This window comes from Pholis gunnellus, assembly GCF_910591455.1.
Source record: "Pholis gunnellus genome assembly, chromosome: 8".
Classification (NCBI taxonomy): Eukaryota; Metazoa; Chordata; class Actinopteri; order Perciformes; family Pholidae; genus Pholis; species Pholis gunnellus.
In genome coordinates this window covers 23,847,014-23,864,105 of record NC_136534.1, presented here as the reverse complement: position 1 = coordinate 23,864,105, position 17,092 = coordinate 23,847,014, and the positions used below count along the sequence as shown (strand labels likewise).

General features: G+C 42.1%; 1 protein-coding gene across 3 annotated transcripts; it reads right to left on the bottom strand.

Moving 5' to 3' along the window:
* Positions 1-1,236: 1,236 nt before the first annotated feature.
* septin7b (septin 7b) lies at positions 1,237-16,776 on the bottom strand. 3 transcript variants are annotated; one of them, XM_079164222.1, is made up of 14 exons: positions 16,748-16,776; positions 14,736-14,838; positions 12,308-12,414; positions 11,250-11,350; positions 10,973-11,107; positions 7,812-7,929; positions 7,422-7,514; positions 7,227-7,323; positions 6,993-7,044; positions 6,711-6,839; positions 5,646-5,666; positions 3,811-3,946; positions 3,367-3,509; positions 1,237-2,409 (listed from the first exon to the last, which is right to left on the bottom strand). In XM_079164222.1, exons 2-14 carry the CDS (start codon positions 14,743-14,745, stop codon positions 2,370-2,372), a joined length of 1,182 nt encoding a protein of 393 aa, XP_079020348.1. In that variant the 5' UTR covers positions 14,746-14,838; positions 16,748-16,776; the 3' UTR covers positions 1,237-2,369. The 3 variants fall into 3 exon arrangements, with proteins under 3 accessions (XP_079020348.1, XP_079020346.1, XP_079020347.1); XM_079164220.1 differs by lacking the exon at positions 16,748-16,776 and adding an exon at positions 15,257-15,307; XM_079164221.1 differs by lacking the exons at positions 5,646-5,666; positions 16,748-16,776 and adding an exon at positions 15,257-15,307.
* Between the last annotated feature and the right edge of the window lie 316 nt (positions 16,777-17,092).

Below are 17,092 nucleotides of genomic sequence, written 5' to 3'. Positions count from 1 at the left end.
CTTTTACTTTTTTGTTTTTACGCAAACGCATCTGGGTGACATTTACGCACGGTGGATGATGGAGCTAGTTAAACTGGTTCTGGTAGTTCTGCTGCTTCTGACAAATGTGCTCTGTCAAGAAATGGATGGTGACAACTGGAGAGAAGACATCGAAGAGGTAAGACAGATCAAACTTATTTGGAAAAGTATTCACTGAAAGACAAAGTTATAATTGTAAAATGTTTTTCTAGCAACATTGAATCCCTTTCTTTGCATTATTTTTTGTCTCATACAAGAACAAATGGCCAAACTCTGAAGTGATTCAAGATATAGTAATGAGAATGACCAGAAAACCAGGACTGCGCCAATATCTCGGCCTCATGGGGAAGAAGGACTCCGGTAATGAATTATATTTAAACTGTATTCATGTTAAAGAATGCTGCGTCTGATTTTATTTATTTCCTCCAAACAGCAAGAGCGCAGAAAGCCCATAAACGTAAGTTTTATTCATTTGCTTGCTTTCAACATCAAATATCAATTCTGACATATACTGTATATATATATATATATATATATGAATAGATACTGTGGCATTTTAACGGATCTTTCCATTCATAGGGCATCAATTTAAAACCTTTGTGGGCCTGATGGGTAAAAGGAGCTTCGAGGATCAAGGTATTTTACCTCCAACAGCGACATTAAATATACTGGAGCGTTATTTCAGTGGAGCTTCTGGTAAACGCTGATTTCATCCCTACAGGAGCCCAGTGAGCTGCACAGAAGAGCGAGGATCTGCGTTTGTTGTCTTACTTTGTTTACTGAGAACAAAACCGTGTATTCAGTTTGGTCTGTTTGTAATTGTTTCATTAAAAAATGTCATATTATCGCAGTGGAGTTTGACACATTTGCCAAGGACGAGAACTGTTAGGCAAACAGCGACATCTAGTGGTGAAATAAAATGATGAAAACAAACCTGTGGAAGTCCGACACTGTCATGAAAGAAAGGATCAATATAATAAACTCACTATTTTTAGATACTTGGCCAAAATATTAAGATTTCTGATTACTTTAAGAAAGTTTGTCATTATTTTGAGATGCTAAGTCATTATCTTAAAGTTTCTCACTACAATGACTGAAAGGAGCTTTATTTTGCCAGTGATGGGCTTCCATACCAACTACAGTAATATTTAAACATAAAAACTGTCATTTCAAACGCATCCACACCAGTTTTCAAAATAAACCCATCTCACTCCTCAATATCATCACAGGTTTATTAAGTGACTTTGTACAATACAAATGTAAAATAAAATTAAAAACACAGAGATGGAGTACATAGCCAAAGCAAACTGCGGCGTTGACTCTTCATGTTCCACAGATCGTTACCGCAGAGTGATTGAAATGTTGTATTTCCTAAAGCATCGATGGATCACCGTTAAACGTGTGTTTCTGTTAAACAGTGGACGCTGCTCTCAAGTCTCTGACGATTTGTTTCTAAACATACAAAAGAAGTTATTACTCCAGCTGGCTCGGTATATATAAAAATAAACTAAGGTGAAATATAACACTTATGACATTATAAATGGTGGTCCAAGGCTAGTGGAAAAGAGCTAAACACAGAGGAAAAAGAAAGCGTTTTTATCTATAAAAAAGGCCTACGGTGCATTTTATTGTTTGTCTCGGTTTCAGGTTGTTGTTGACACGTTTCATTTCTGTCGCCCTGATAAGACGGTTCAAAGTTTACCGGATACACGCAAAACCAAACAAAACGGATTAGTCAATGCTTTGTCCTCTTCTTACTTTAATACACGAAGGAAGATCAGTTTCATTTACTGTTTCTGTCATTTTTCCTGTAAACAAATAAAATTCACCAGAACTTGATTGTACAACAGTCAGAGATATTTTAATCTGTGCTCTCTGTAAAACGTCACACATTAGTCATTTAAAAGCAACCTTAGGGTGAAAAAGAGAGAGAGCAGCAGGAAGGGGGAACAACAACAATAATAACATCAATAATAATAATAATAATAATAATAATAATAATATGGGTTTGGCCGTTCTGAAATGGGGTTATTTTTTGATACTTTGATGATGAGTCCCGAGGCAGCGTGGGGGGGGGGGGGCTCTGTGGTGGCGGTTCTGACTGTACATTCAGACGCCCTCCACCTCCTCACACACCCACAACACCCCCCTCTAGTGGCTGGGAGCAGGAGCACAGCTGTGCTGGCAGACAGAGCAGGGACGGGACACAGGGAGGGGGAGAAAGAGGAGGAGGAGGAGGGGGGGAAAGAGGAGGAGGGTGATGTCAGTGCCACACACACGGGTGTCCTGAACCGGCAACATTGGCAAACAAAAAATTAACGGGAGTTGGGGGTCGTCCTGCCGACTGTCTCTTAAAAGATCTTTCCTTTCTTTTTGTTTTTCTCCAGAGTCCTGCAGGAGGGAAGAGAAACACACACTGTGAATATATTCCAGCTCTACTTGTAGCAAACACACAGATCACTTTGTAAGATATGTCTGTAGGAAATAAGCCTGATGCATTTATATGCTGTAAAACGTCCGAGAGAAGTTAGAGCGTCTTTAGCTTCAGTGACGGTTTCGCATGTTCGATGAATCTTCCTTCACACACGGGCGTTTACTAAAAGTGATTCATTAAAACGGGACTTTGGGCGACTAGCTCGTCACACCGATCATTTAAAAATCACACTTCACTGTTTGTGGATCGTAGCAGCTAACGGAGCGATATGGAGAGAGACTCCTCCTCCTCCTCCTCCTCCTGATCTAACAACAGGTGAGGAAGGTGCATGGAGTCAACAGTTCTCTAAGGCCACCTTTTAGTCCAATTAAATGTGAATGACATTATTTAAATCCCTCTTGTAACTGTTCACCACTAAACTATTCCGTTGTCATTAGCGGTGGTCACCAACTACTACTGACCCCTCAAACTACTACTTGTTGTGACTCATCGTCACCGGCTGAATATGTATACTCAACCAAAGATTGGTTTTCTTTGTCACATGAGATATTTCTCACTGTTCCTGTATCAACGCTACCACGGTGTCATCAGCACAACATGGAGGCAGAGACAACATGTCACACAATAGATAAAGACAAAGAAGAGCTGAATGTATAAATATACACGGTGCTGTTTCAACCGACAGTTCTCCAGACCTCATGATTCTTACGTGTTCCTGTCTCTAACTGTTCACTGAGACCGTTATGCACCAAAACACAAAGGCAAATTCTTAGTATGTAAAAACTACGCCTCTGGTTCTGCATTCGTGTCAGACGGCCACAAGGTGGCACCACTTTACTGTTGCCCACCACACACCCTCCAGTTAAATTAAAAGGTCCAGCTCATGATGCAGGAGCTTAGTTTGAGTGCTGTACCTGGAGGCCTCCATTCTCTGCTGCTCCAGGCGCTGCTGGGCCTCCCAGTTCGCTCTCTCGTCCTCGAACACGCGTCTCTTCTCCTCCAGCTCTCTGTGCTGCGCCTCCAGGTTCTTCTTCATCTGCTCGTGACGCCGCTGAAGCTGCAGAGAGACAGGACAGGACAGAGGAGGACGTCAGTACTCCGTATATAAAAAGGCACCGGCACACATGCAGTCAGAAAAAAACTGAACTCAGAACATGTGCAAAAAGAGGGAACTTGCCAACAGAACCTCCATTTGCACAAATCAACAACCCTCTCACGTAACACTCAGTCACACTTCTAACCGCTGAAGCGAGTCAGCACAAGAGGAAGGAAGGAGCTCAGACAGACGAGTAACTTCACAAGAGAAGCGCAGTATTCATTAAACCAGGTGTGTGTGTGTGTGTGTGTGTGTGTGTTACCTCTGCTTCAGAGTCTTTGAGCTTCTGCACTTTTTCCTTGACTTTCATCTCGAACACCTGCTCCATCTCCATCTCCATCTTCTTCATCTTAGTCACATGCTCTCGTCTTTCCTCCTCCATCTGGGCCAGAGGACTCCTGCACGGGGAGAGATGGAGCGCGCGCACACACACACACACACAGATTTAGATCAGCACTACAGAGCATCACAGGCGTACTCATCAGTTTGCATTGTGAACAGTAACGTCACCCATTGTTAAGAGTTGTCACGATCATTACAATGTCAGTCTGAGAACAGTAGGAATGTTAAAAACTGAATTTACAGAACTTCATTTAGTCTTAACAATCTCAACTCTTTGATCCAATTTCTTCTTATATTGGCATCTCCTCTTGAATATGTTTGCATGTGCAGATGATTAAAGTGATAAAGGTGATTAAGAGAAAGGAGCATGTTTTACTTTCACCTGCTTTCACTAAACAGGTCAAAGTAAAATATGCTACGCGGTGCTTTCTGTCGCATTACTACACAAATCTCGGACTCTATCGTGACAACATCAGCCTTGATTTCCCCCCCAAAAAAATACATCATGTCTGGGTGCAAGAGGGAGAACGGAGCGAGGGGGAAAGATTTAGGAATGACGGGATCCAACAAGGCTGTGACAGGAACAGGAAGCCAAACCCACCAGGAGAGTCTCCTGAGGGGCAGAAGAGGGAACCTGTGAACACTGAGCGTCAGTGCAGGCGGAGGGTTAAACATTAGTGAAGCTCATCGGGATGTTTTACTGCAGCGTTAGTGTCCAGAGACCCGTCATGAAATATGTGGAGAGGTTACCTGTGATTAAAGCCGGATTTACCCTCATGCGGGTGCAGCGACAGGATATTTAAATTATATTATAAAAGAGGGAATATCTTAAGGAGACAAAAGGTGAAAACTATACAATCCTCAATATAGAGTTTTAAATAAATATATACATATAAAGTGTGGGTCTGCGTTTGTTCATCATTTTTTCTCACTGGTTTGCTGGAATAAAAAAAGTGACGTCATGGATAAACACGTTTCATTTCCTATAATAGTCCACTGTTATTTTTGCTGCTTACTCTCCCTCCCTGCAGTACCAGCAGGCTTGTTTTTAAGGAAGATTAGCTGCTAACAAAGCTAAGCTAATGATGTTCCTATGAACTCCTGTTCACAAGAACGTCTGTAGATTTAGTCCTCATTATTTAGGCTCATAGAGAAACTATTTAGATCTGAAACCAAGATTTCAGCGGCAGCGAACGCACATGTAGTTCAAATGAAATTCAGCAAAAGTTGAGTACAAATGTGCATTTTTAACTTGATGTTATATAGAAAACAATTCCTCTCATTGTTACAGATTATCTATGTTTGCTACTTCAGCGGCTGTGGTTTGTTTATGGATGCCAGTTACATCCAACTCATGCTAAAATGTTCTAAGTTGTAGCGTTAAGTCATTTCAGCATATTGAAATGACGTTCGTTCATTCGTAACCACTCCATACACTTCATGTACCGGTCTCTGTTAGATCTCAGAGCAAAGCGAACAGCAGGTGGAAACAATTAAAGGCTTTGTTGTCGGGAAGAAAAATGAAGGCATCACATTCAGAGCTGTCAAACTACATTCAGAAGTGTGGAAATTCACTGTTTTCCTCCCGCTGGTCCTGGAAATATCTACTGACAGGAGGAAGTAAGTCGGGGGGGAGGGGCTTAAGTCAACAGGGAGGGAAGGAAACGCCCGAATGCAGCCAACAGGGGAGAGAAGAGCAACGATCATCGTACACAAGGGTCTCAAAAATAATAGAAAAAAAAAATCACCACTTACATTCCTTCAACTGTGTCAAGTCTAAAAAACAAAAACACATACAACCAAAACACACACACACACACACACACACACACACACACACACAGACACACAGACACACACACACACAGCATGCGAGAATGAGTTCATGCACTAAAATAAAACAGTCTCTTAGACGTGTTCTTTCATCTACTTTTTCACTGCGAATGGGAAAAATAGAAAGCCTGGAAAAAACAACAATGTGGGTTTTGTGAGCTGCTGGGTGTCAAGTACATGAGCAGAGTTGGCCAAACTGTGTGTGTGTGTGTGTGTGTGTGTGCGTGCGTGTGCGTGCGCGTGTTAGCTACAGCAGTAGAGCTGGAATCTTAGCTTAGTGAGTTTTGCCATTTTGCTCGTGTCTACATGAATGAGGAAGCCGCGTGGTGCTTTGAATGAAAACGTATGAAAATCAGTGGCATGATCTGATGCAGAGTAGTGCAGTGAGAGGCTGCAACATAAAGCAGAATCATCAAGTGTTTGTCAAACATCACCGACTGAGCGGAATGGGCGGTGAGTGAGATCCCCCAACTCAGACTTTTAGATGAAAACGAAATCCCTTAATACATTATGACGGGAGCAAATAGTCAGACAACAACTCATCTGCAATCACCTTCTACAGACCGAAGGTCAGCCATGTTGCTTTATCAGACTTTCTGCAGGTTAAATTTAAGCTTTTTTAAGACCTATGTAATACCACATACAGAAGAACACGATTTAATACCTGAAAAAAACCAGAAGGGACGATCTGACTTGTTATTATTATAACATGTTTTTCAGTATTTCCCAGCATCATACGACATAATTCCCAATGATCAGATAATCGCTGTTTCTGTCCAGACTCCTGGTCGAAGAGGAGACCTGCCAGCAACTATTTATCTGGTTAAATTAAATTGGGGAAATAAACCAAAGACCTGAATGTAACCAGCGATTCAGAGGTCTGGTTCTATTCTTCACAGTCTAGGTTTAAGTTAGTCCGACGTCAGCTTAATCTAGAAGTGAAGCTGAGTTAAACTCCGTCTCTAGTGCTCTTTGTCTGGGACTTACTTGGTGGACAGTTGACCTTTAGCCCTGTTGTTGTCCACTCCGTTGTAGGTGACGGCAGCCAGCTTCCTGCTGCGGTAGTTCTCGTAGTGGACGTTGTTTGTCACGTCCTTCAGGTCCTGCATGTGTGTTCTGGGGAGGGACGGCAAAGCATTCAAAATATGCAAAACGCTCTCGAGTAATGTTTCAACACCGTCATATTTAAACAATAACCTCTCTGGTTATTATCTGCCGGGTTGACTGAGTGTTAAACTGTAAATCCTGCAGGTTTGTTTTTTTAATTACCTGATGAGCATATCCCTCAGGATGGTGAAGTCACAGTGGTCACCGTTTTCAACTAGAAGGGAGAACAAGAAGTCAGAATCACTAACATGTGACTTTGTTTGTACTCCAGACAACAAATACTTAACGCAGGGCAACATGGGAACGGGTCCAGTTCCTTATCTTAGATATTATTACACAAGACGTTTGTTTTTTCTTATTTCTCACTGTGGTGATGTTCAACTAAAGCATTCGTACCTTCTGCAACCCCCCAGGGGTATTGTCTCCCTCGGACTCTTTTGCTGTTCACCTCGATGATGGTGTTGCTTCCTACCACAGCCAGCGGCAACTTGTCCTAGCAGAGCAACGATATCACAAGTGTTTCAAGTGTCCGGGTTTGTAACAAACCAGTATACACGTATGTAACATGACGCATCAGAGGACACGCGGTACCTTTATCTTCTTCACCAGCCTGTTCTCTTCTTCGTCATCCGTCTCTGGGAACTCGTAGATCTTGATTTTATGCTCTTGGATTTCTCGCATAATCTAAAACGGGAAAACATCTTTTAGCAACTTCTGGCAGAGCTCATTTGTAAACGGCTAAAGAAAACAGGTCACATCACACGAAAGCACTCTACAAAATGCAACCGTTGCATCTTAAAGGAACCACAGCTCCATCATTCTTTTTGTATTGATATAAATGTATAATTTACGGTAAACCCACAGAGGATCTACTTTATGTGGCTTTGCTTGGTGAAGCACATTTTTTGCCATCATACCGATGAAGAAAAAGAAAGATGTGTATTTGTTCTGCCGCAGTATGCAGCTGTGGAAACCACTGACCTGTTTCTTGAACTGTTGGCATTCCTCTGGGGTGAGGGTGTCTGCTTTGGCGATCAGCGGGATGACATTGACTTTCTCATGCAACCGTTTCATGAACTCGATGTCCAAGGGCTTCAGTCTGTGTGCAGATACAGATTCAACTTTGTAGTTTAAATGGATACGGCAAGCAGTGTCGAAATCATCTAGAATGTCTTACATTGAACTGCCTGTGTAGCACATTTCAGTTCAAAATAATGAATCAAACTGTTATTATCGGAGTAAATGGGATATTTTGGGACTGACTGGCTTTTTGGATCTACATTTAATTAGTTGTTCGGCTTCCTTAGACAACACAAGGATAAGTGGAGCGTTACCAAATATAGAAAAGCATCAGTGACGCTGGATGATGTTTGTGATGTCTAAGACAATGATCCGGTAGTCGTGAGAAAGCGTCGCTATTCTTGGCTGTTTTAAAGCTGAATAAATAACGTTTGACTTTACTGATTTATCGGGTTGTAGCTTTGCCTTTTGTTAGATATTCATCTTCTTTGATTCTTTGAGTGCACATTAGAAATACCCCACTGAGTCAAAATCTGCCCCGAAGCAGAATTTGACGCGGTTAGTTTTGAGAGTGGGATGTTTGTCACGTCGCCAACAGCCGGTCAGTTTACAGCGCAGCGCTGAACCTGAACTAACAGCTCATAGTAACGCTTTCTATTCTCAGTTTATCAGATAAAATCAGTACTGAAGATCCAACGAGCATCATTAACAGCTGATGCAAGTGAAGCTGTCACTTAAAAACAGCATAACACTGACAGAAACATGAGTAGAGTTCATAGCTGACTGCTGGTGTATCAGGAATATCTAAGGCCATACTTAGATCAAGTTAAGCGTAGATTACATTTTAAAAAAACAGCCCTGAGGGTCCGGAGGTTTTGCTGCTCTGTGCTACAGAAAATCACAAAACATGAACCTCAGTGTGATTCAGCACCAATCAGGATGAATCAGGATATGCAAAACATGTCCCGGACAAATCTCTTTACCGGGAAGGAACCAATATCTAAACTTAAACAAGCTCAATTCCCAAAAGGGTAAGACGTTTAGAGAGAGAGAACAAAAACACAGCCACAATATATACACAACAACATATATTTGAGACAACAACAAAATGAACAGAAGAGAGAATTTCATAATCTTTGGGCTACTTTAGCCCAACATTTATTAAAAAAATATCATCAACAGTGATGCATCGATTGCAATTTTGTTGGTCGATTCCAATTTCCAATTTTTGAAACGCTGACCAGCCAATTCCCATTTTCTTTCCAAGAACAAGCCGGACACTTATTACTCCGAGCTGCACACAAGGAAGTGAATTACAATATAATACGTGTCTGATTAAATATTTGTTGTTTAATAAATGTTTTTAAGGTGGATCCTCCGTGGCTCATTTTGAAGCTTTTGGTCTTGTTCACTCACCAACACGTGTGTGTATCTGTGATGTTACCGTCTTTGCCAATATGTCACGACGTAAAACTAAACTATCCTGCGACGGTGATTGTCTGAACTGTCCAAAACCTAAAGATATCCACATTATGAAATAGATAAAACAAAGACACGGACAAAATCCTCACAAATTAGATGGATCAAGGTAATGAACGTCATTTTACTTGGACAATGGCCAATCGTTTCAGCTCTCGTTACTGATGTCAGAAAGCATCTCTCATGATTGGGTTCAACCACAGTTTGGTGACGGCCACGTTTAAGGATTAATCAGAAATTGAAGTGGGTGATTTTATACTTCATGAGTCTCCGTCCTCAAACCTCTAAGAAAACCAGCCACCAGAGTTCAGCTGGGAGAGAAATGTTCAGATTGTCTCTCAGTGTTGGAGGTCATTGTGCTGCCGTGTGTGTGTGTGTGTGTGTGTGTGTGTGTGTGTGTGTGTGTGTGTGTGTGTGTGTGTGTGTGTGTGTGTGTGTGTGTGTGTGTGTGTGTGTGTGTGTGTGTGTGTGTGTGTGTGTGTGTGTGTGTGTGTGTGAGAGAGGACATATGCTGCCCATCCTCAAGGCTAAAGGAGCTCTTGTGTGGGTACAGAGGACAGGCTTGTACAAACACAACGTCTCACTGAGGAGACGTGAGGACAAAGGCTCATCCTTGTTTACAGTAGGTCACGGTCAACAGCTTTAAGGACATGTGAGCACACGGTGCACATTTACACACACATATATATATATATATATATATATATATATATATATATATACACACACACACACACACACACAATATATTGGGTAGCGCCACACAGCAGACACACAGAACTGTCCTGCCAGACCTGCAAGACTCTGCATGGATGCATTTAGAAAATTGAAGATGCAACACATTGAGATTCGTTGACAGGAGAGTCATAATGGAATCGAAGTGTGAGGCCAGTGAAGATAAACACCTCTACTAGCTTTGGGCATGCTTTGACATTATCAGAATGTTAAACCCATACATGCATTTTAACATGTTATTAACCAAATACCACCAACAGCTTGTTTTTTTTATTTTCATAAACAGGAAGTTTCTCAATTTCACTACTCCCACACTTTCTGCTTTTTCACTGAATAGTGCATCAAACAAGACACGTACACGTCTTAAAGAAAGATAAGACGAGCACATTTAGCGATCAGTATCATCAGCTGGGCATTTTGCCAGCGTCTTCACCCTTTTAAGTTTGAACCCTTATTTTGGGGGGGGGGGGGGGGTTGTATTTGTAGGAGATAAAGTCAGTCAGAGTAAGTTACTGCACACACCGCATGACAACTGCTTCACGTTGATGGCCGCCAATCTGTTCCAGGAGTGGTGGGGAGTTAAGCGAGTGGCTAAAAAAATGCTAAAGGAGGAAGAGGAAGAGCCTTGTTGACGACCCTTCCCTGGATTTACCAGACTGCACAGGGATCTGAACCAGCAACCCTCATTTGCTAACACAAACCTGCTTTTCTGACCTTTGGGGCACTTTTGATCTCTCGTTTCCTACCTTACACTATTCCTTACTCGTTTCCTCACACTGTTCCTCCTTTCTCGAGTCCTAATCAATCCTAACTTCTATCTCCTTGTGAACTTGATTCTCACTGGATCTCACTGCCGTTCTGAGTAAAAAACGCATTGAGTGACGTATGAATTTGTCTCCCAGACTCACCCATGTCCCGAGGGGGCGATGAAGTACAGGCAACAGTGAATTCGGCTGTCGGGCATCTGACGTCTGTTCACCCGGGATTCTGAGTTCAGGTAGTCTTCAAACTTGCTGTCTATGTGGTCGATGATTGGCTGCCAGCTGCGTGACACACAAATGAGCGCTTGCATTAAAAGACAGAAATCCCCACAAAGACTTCGAAGCACCCGTTGAAATAGGAATGGTGGAAAACCTAAATGAAGGAATATCATCTGTGCCGAGCTGAAGCCGTGGCGATCCTTACCAGTTGCTGTTGTCGACGGCATCTCCGAACCCTGGGGTGTCAACTATTGTGAGCAGCAGCTGGACGCCGCCTTCCTTTATTAAAACTTTGGCCTGCTCCACCTGGCACAGGAGAGAGAATAAAGGGCATATTGTGTTTACTTCTGCCACAAACTGTGCCTTTGAAACCAAAACCGTTTAAACACAATACAAAAAGGAAGGGCGTGAAATCATTATTACTGTAAGCAAATTGCGTCGCAGATCATATATGTTAGCAGCGTGCAGGAACAGGCCGTGCCAGACTGTGCTATTAGCTAACTATGCTGAGAAGCCAGAAATACACACACGGGCATCTGGAGAGATGTTGTCAGTCTGGAGCCAAGACAGATAAAGAGCAGCACTTGAGTCACTCAGGCATCAGGACAACGTTGTGTAATTGGGGAGAAGAAGATGAAGGAATTCGTGGCAGGAGCTGACAGTGAGGCTGGTGTGAACCATCACGAGAGACTCTTTAAACCTCATCACAATATACGAATACACTTTAAAAAGGAACAGACTTTTGTCACCAAACCCCAGAATTCTCTTCTCCTTATAATATTCAGATGTGGATATATATATATTATGACGACGCTAATGTTTGACTGTTTCTTTGTTGATAAGTTTGCATGGTGAGAAAGGAACAGATAGTTCTGTTTCTAACAGAGCAGTTTCTCTGGCACCGGAATACTGTAAATCCCAACGTTTTATTAAGGCAGTTAATCTACTTGGGAGCTTTATAGTTGAGAAAAAACTAACTATAATTGAGTTGGCATTTATGTGATTAACGCAGACAGTAAACAATCCTGTCGTGGCCGCATTTTCAAATAAGACGCCACATTGATGGTTTGGATAGCTGCCAAAGCTGTTGGTGCGTTAGAGGACCTTACAGCCACAACCACAAAGTGTAAAAGCATTTTACTCTGATATTTGGTCTACTTTGTGCTCTACACGTCCATCTCCGTGTATCCGGGCTTTTTTGTTGTTGCCAACACCGTGTGTTACATCTCGGCTAAAAGATTTAATGTATTTGCCAAAACGTACCTGTACGGTCTTTTTGATTCGATGTGAAGGTCCAGGATACTCTGCTGAATACAGGTCTGTGAGGAACAGTGAGTTGATCAACGTGGATTTGCCCAACCCGGACTCACCTGGGGAAAAGCAAAAAGGAGGCGAAATCAGTATTCAAGAATACAGTGGCCGTACTCTTCATGTTATAGTTGGGAAGGAGGTCAGGCCATAAAGCTCTGCATTACTTGGAATAAAACATATATATTTATTGTATTATATCCACACAAACACCCCTGTTGACACAACCTAAAGACAATCAAAGGCCACGCCGTCTGCCCGGGGATGAGACTGACATTTGCCCAAGACATTAATCCATTTGGGTTAACAGTTAAAAGGCTCTGGAAACAACACAGACAATGGGTCTTGTTATGTGCAGCTGACTGGCTGTGTGGTCTGGGAGGCTTCTCAAGCTTGGTTGGCCGTTGTGTGCCCAGTTTCCAAGCTCCCAATGAAAAGAATCATTAGTGGAAACGACCACTGACACGGCCTGCCTTGGACGATGGCCACACGTCAATATTTAACGAGCCGCCATTTACACCAGAGCTGCAGTCAAAGGGTAATGTGTGCAGCTCTACTGTAGCGTTTGTTTGTCTTACACTTGTTGCTGTGGGCATGCGCTTGTTACATTTACTGCAGCATGCAGTGATGACATGCCTCTGCGATCTATGAGATGAACAGGTTGTCGGGTCATGTGTTTCATGGGCAGACATGCCAGCTACTGCTGGTCATACCAGTCCCTTCTCTCTCCTTCCCTTCCTCTTTCTTTCATCCTCTTTTACACCACACTGGTGACGCATTGCGTTGCACGACGGGGACATGTGGTCTCACAGCTCATCAGAGCCAAGAAAAGCTGAATATTGTGTGTGTGTGTGTGTGTGTGTGTCCATGCAAGAGGGCGATACCGTAAAAACAATTGCAAGCATTTGACGACCAACAAGACCAGAGGACCTCCTCTACTTTCCTCGTTGCACTCGAGTCTTCTATGAAATTGGGGCTCGAGGTGATTTGTCGACGTATTGGCAGTCACAGATCACAAACACACGTCGATTGAGAATAAGCTCCAGTTAAAAGAGCCTCGCCCACAACCCAATAAAGTGTGGGAGTGTTTTGAGACGGAGACCCAACAATGTGGTGCTCTGTAGACTCTGTAGGTTGAAAAGTATGCTTTTATGATAATGTAATGTTACACCACACATCATCTAACATTGTTACTGAACCGTTATACATATATTCTGTTTATTTTAACCATGTATGAGTGAGAAAATGGACTATTCTGTAAAACGTCCCACACTGGTACAAAAATAAACTGTCATATTAATCCTGTGATGAACTGTCATAAGCATATTAACCGTTTTAAGTCAAGTAAACATACAGGGAAATTGTTGCTATGACACACAGTTATGAAGATAATCTGTGTCACAGTAATACTTTTGAATTTGAGGTTCAGTGTTCAGTGTTTTTCTGCTCAGGGATCTCATTGCATTTGTTTGTGATTGAATAAAATATTGAAAGTTTTGATATTTAAATTTGGGTAAATTAATTGTTATAGTAAAAAAAATCATTAGAGTAATTGATCATTTAGTTATTAGATTGTTTAACTAATCAAAAATAGAACCGTTGGATTAATCGTTAAAAAAATACAATGACTAGGTGCAGCCGTATCTGAAATGATTCCCAAAATGAAGCTTTTTGTTGCAAACACACTGAAGCATTTACAGACCCCAGAGGACCACTTGGTCACCATCCAGCAGCTTTTACAGACACTGCAGAGAATAGAAGAAACCAAAATCTAAGTGCTCAGTCATGAGGATATTCTATTGTAAGCGCCTGATAACAGCAAAAACAGGCTGCACACCAACATGTCACTGAAGTCTATCAGCGGAATTTAAACCAAAAACCTGCAGAAACAAAGTGTCGGACGCAATGGGAGATGCGCTATTCTTAGAGGCATGCTGGGTAAATTCTGTCGGTCCCACCACAGGAAATGGTTTTGACCCGAGGAAACATTTTCCCTCCAAACAGGGACTGATCAGCAGAGGAGGATCTTGGCTCAGTGACAACCACCACATCCAGACATTTTAAAGGAATGTCTCCATCTTTGATTCACAGAGTGCAGCTCCAGATGAATCCATCCCAAATGTTTCTGTTCGGGCAGACCGTGTCAAGGAACTGAGAACGAGATTAATTTGAACAGCAGCAATGCAGTGGTCCCCTCCTCTCTGACTCGGTGTGTATCACTACAAAGCTGGCGGCATGTCCCTTGTGTATGAATATGACTGCACACATACACAATCTTTCTTTTTTTTAAAAAACAAACCGCAATGGAGGATTTAAAAAAATGCCAACCGCAACAATTACAATGAAATGATTCATATAGAAGAAGAGGGCTGACGGTTCTTACCCACGACCATCAGGGTGAACTCAAAGCCCCTCTTGACAGACTTCCTGTACACTTGGTTGGGGAGGCTTGCAAAGCCAACATATCCTTCCAGATTCTTTTGCTGCTGTAAGACAGTAAAAAAAAATTACACACATTAAATCCACAAAAAAAAAAAATCTTGCACCAATGCTTTAAATGTAGGCGTAAAAACAAAAAGAAGTTTCAATCGCTACTCCCACGCTGCCAAAACTGAAATATACTCCCAGTCTTCTAACCACCTGAACCCTAATGTTCCTCTCCAGCAGATTCTAAGTAGGACAAACATCTTTTCCAATTCTGTTTGACAACTCTGCTTATTCCAGTTTTCATTGAAGATATAGAACAAAGAGTAAAATATTCAAATCCAAGATGCGACCATTAAATCAAACGGAAATATTCAAGGTGTTTTGAGCACGTTTGTGTCGTAATGAAGCAGGACACCGCGCTTAACGACGCTGGTTGTACAGAATGATTTAAAGTATAGAGATAATTTCAATACTTACTGTTTGCACTGCTGTTTTGTGTCGATCAAACGTCATGTTTTCCCAATGTGCAGGAAAGGCCAGCGTTTCCAGGGTCACAAAGCAACGGGAGAGAGAACACAAAAACAAAAAAAAAGCAACAGAATCAATCTCAGGCCATCTGACAAACAAACCAATCTGTCTCCAGAATCAGTTGTCCAAGCTGAGAGAAGCTGGAGGCAAAATGATTCACGATCCTGGCTACTGTAACAACAAAAGACAGTTGGCCAGTGTGGGACATATTCCACTCTACTTGCTCCTTTAATGTCAGCAGCACCATTAAAGCAAGGCTTTTTCTTTGAGCCCGCGGCGAGGAGAGGATTTCTGCCTCTTACTCTGGAGCATCTGCCTGCCAACCAACAGCAACCCACATGTCTTCTGTGAGACACGATGACTTCATATGCAGATCTGCCTCCAGGATGTGCAGTTTAATCTCAGCATCATCCTACTGCTACAGTGTGTGACTCATTATATACTGGGTTCTGCAACCATTTTTATTTTTAATCTAAAAAGGGGAAATTGCGAGAACTGTCAATTTAAAAATGACATCGGTCGGTCGGTTTCCTTTCTGGCAATGTCTGACAGGTCTGCTACAGGAAGTGGTGACAGGGAGAGGATGATTTGTTAGAGATATTAAAAGTGTTTGAGTTTGTAGTTTGTAGTTTTTAGAGTAAAGGAATTACTAGGTACAGTATACAGTAAAAGTCAATCATGAACTCTGTGGTACTAGATCCACTTTAATCCAGATTAGATGGCAGCCGTGCCCTCCTTATGCCTAACCGACACACATCTTCCAGCTTTAGCTTTGTTTGCCTAACCTAGATGCTTCAATCACGGTAGTTTAAGCAAATTATTGATCTCTCACACACACACAATGCAGCCCAATCTAGGACACACAAACGACAGAAAGTGGTCGTTAAGAAGCATTTTGAAAAGGCCAAATGCACTGCTAACTATAATAACTATCTTCTGTATAATGTGGGACTATTTGAACGTTAAAATACAGAGACATTACAGCGTCACAAGCACTAGTTAGATAGCATTTACGTGAGCTGATCAATCCAACATTCGACACCAAGTTAGCTAGTTAAGTCTAATAGCTAGTAATTGTAGACAAGCTTTTAAAAAAACCCAATAATAAATGTCACCCTAACACGTGTTTTAACGTGTCTTCTCATGATAGCTGTTAACACAAACAGAAACGTTTACTGAATACTTTTGCTCGAGGCAGGAAATGACTCTCCAGTTAGGTTTGTGCAGCCTAGCTAGCAGGCTAACGACTAGCTTGTTAGCTTCACTAGCTTGCAACCAATCCAACTGGAGGCGGACGACTGGGCGTTGGTTGCTCAGACAACTGCAGAAGCTAAAATAGCGGCACGGCCAAATTATTAAAAAATTTAAAAAGCGAATACAATCCGACACAAATCATCACAGTTGGAGTTTACAAAGAGGTGTTTCAGAATAAAAGGATACTAGTCTCACCCATAACGTTGACGCTCCCTGCCGCCTCTAAAAACCCGATCATTCACAAGCCGACATTCCCCTTCTCGCTGATTTTGCCCGAGCTACGCAGTATGAGGCACGCAGCGCTTCACGCGCTCAACGGCGCTACGCCGTAAAGCTGACGTAACTTCTACGTGAATCACAAAGGGAGGAACACTCCAGTCTCGCGAGAACTTTGGTATTTTTCCTTTGAGAATTGATGCGTTCTCGCGATACCTGCAAAATACTTTTCTTATTACACATTTTATTCTGTCACTACATTAATACCGTTTAATTACATAATGATTAGTTAATGATGGAGCGGATTTTTCCAAG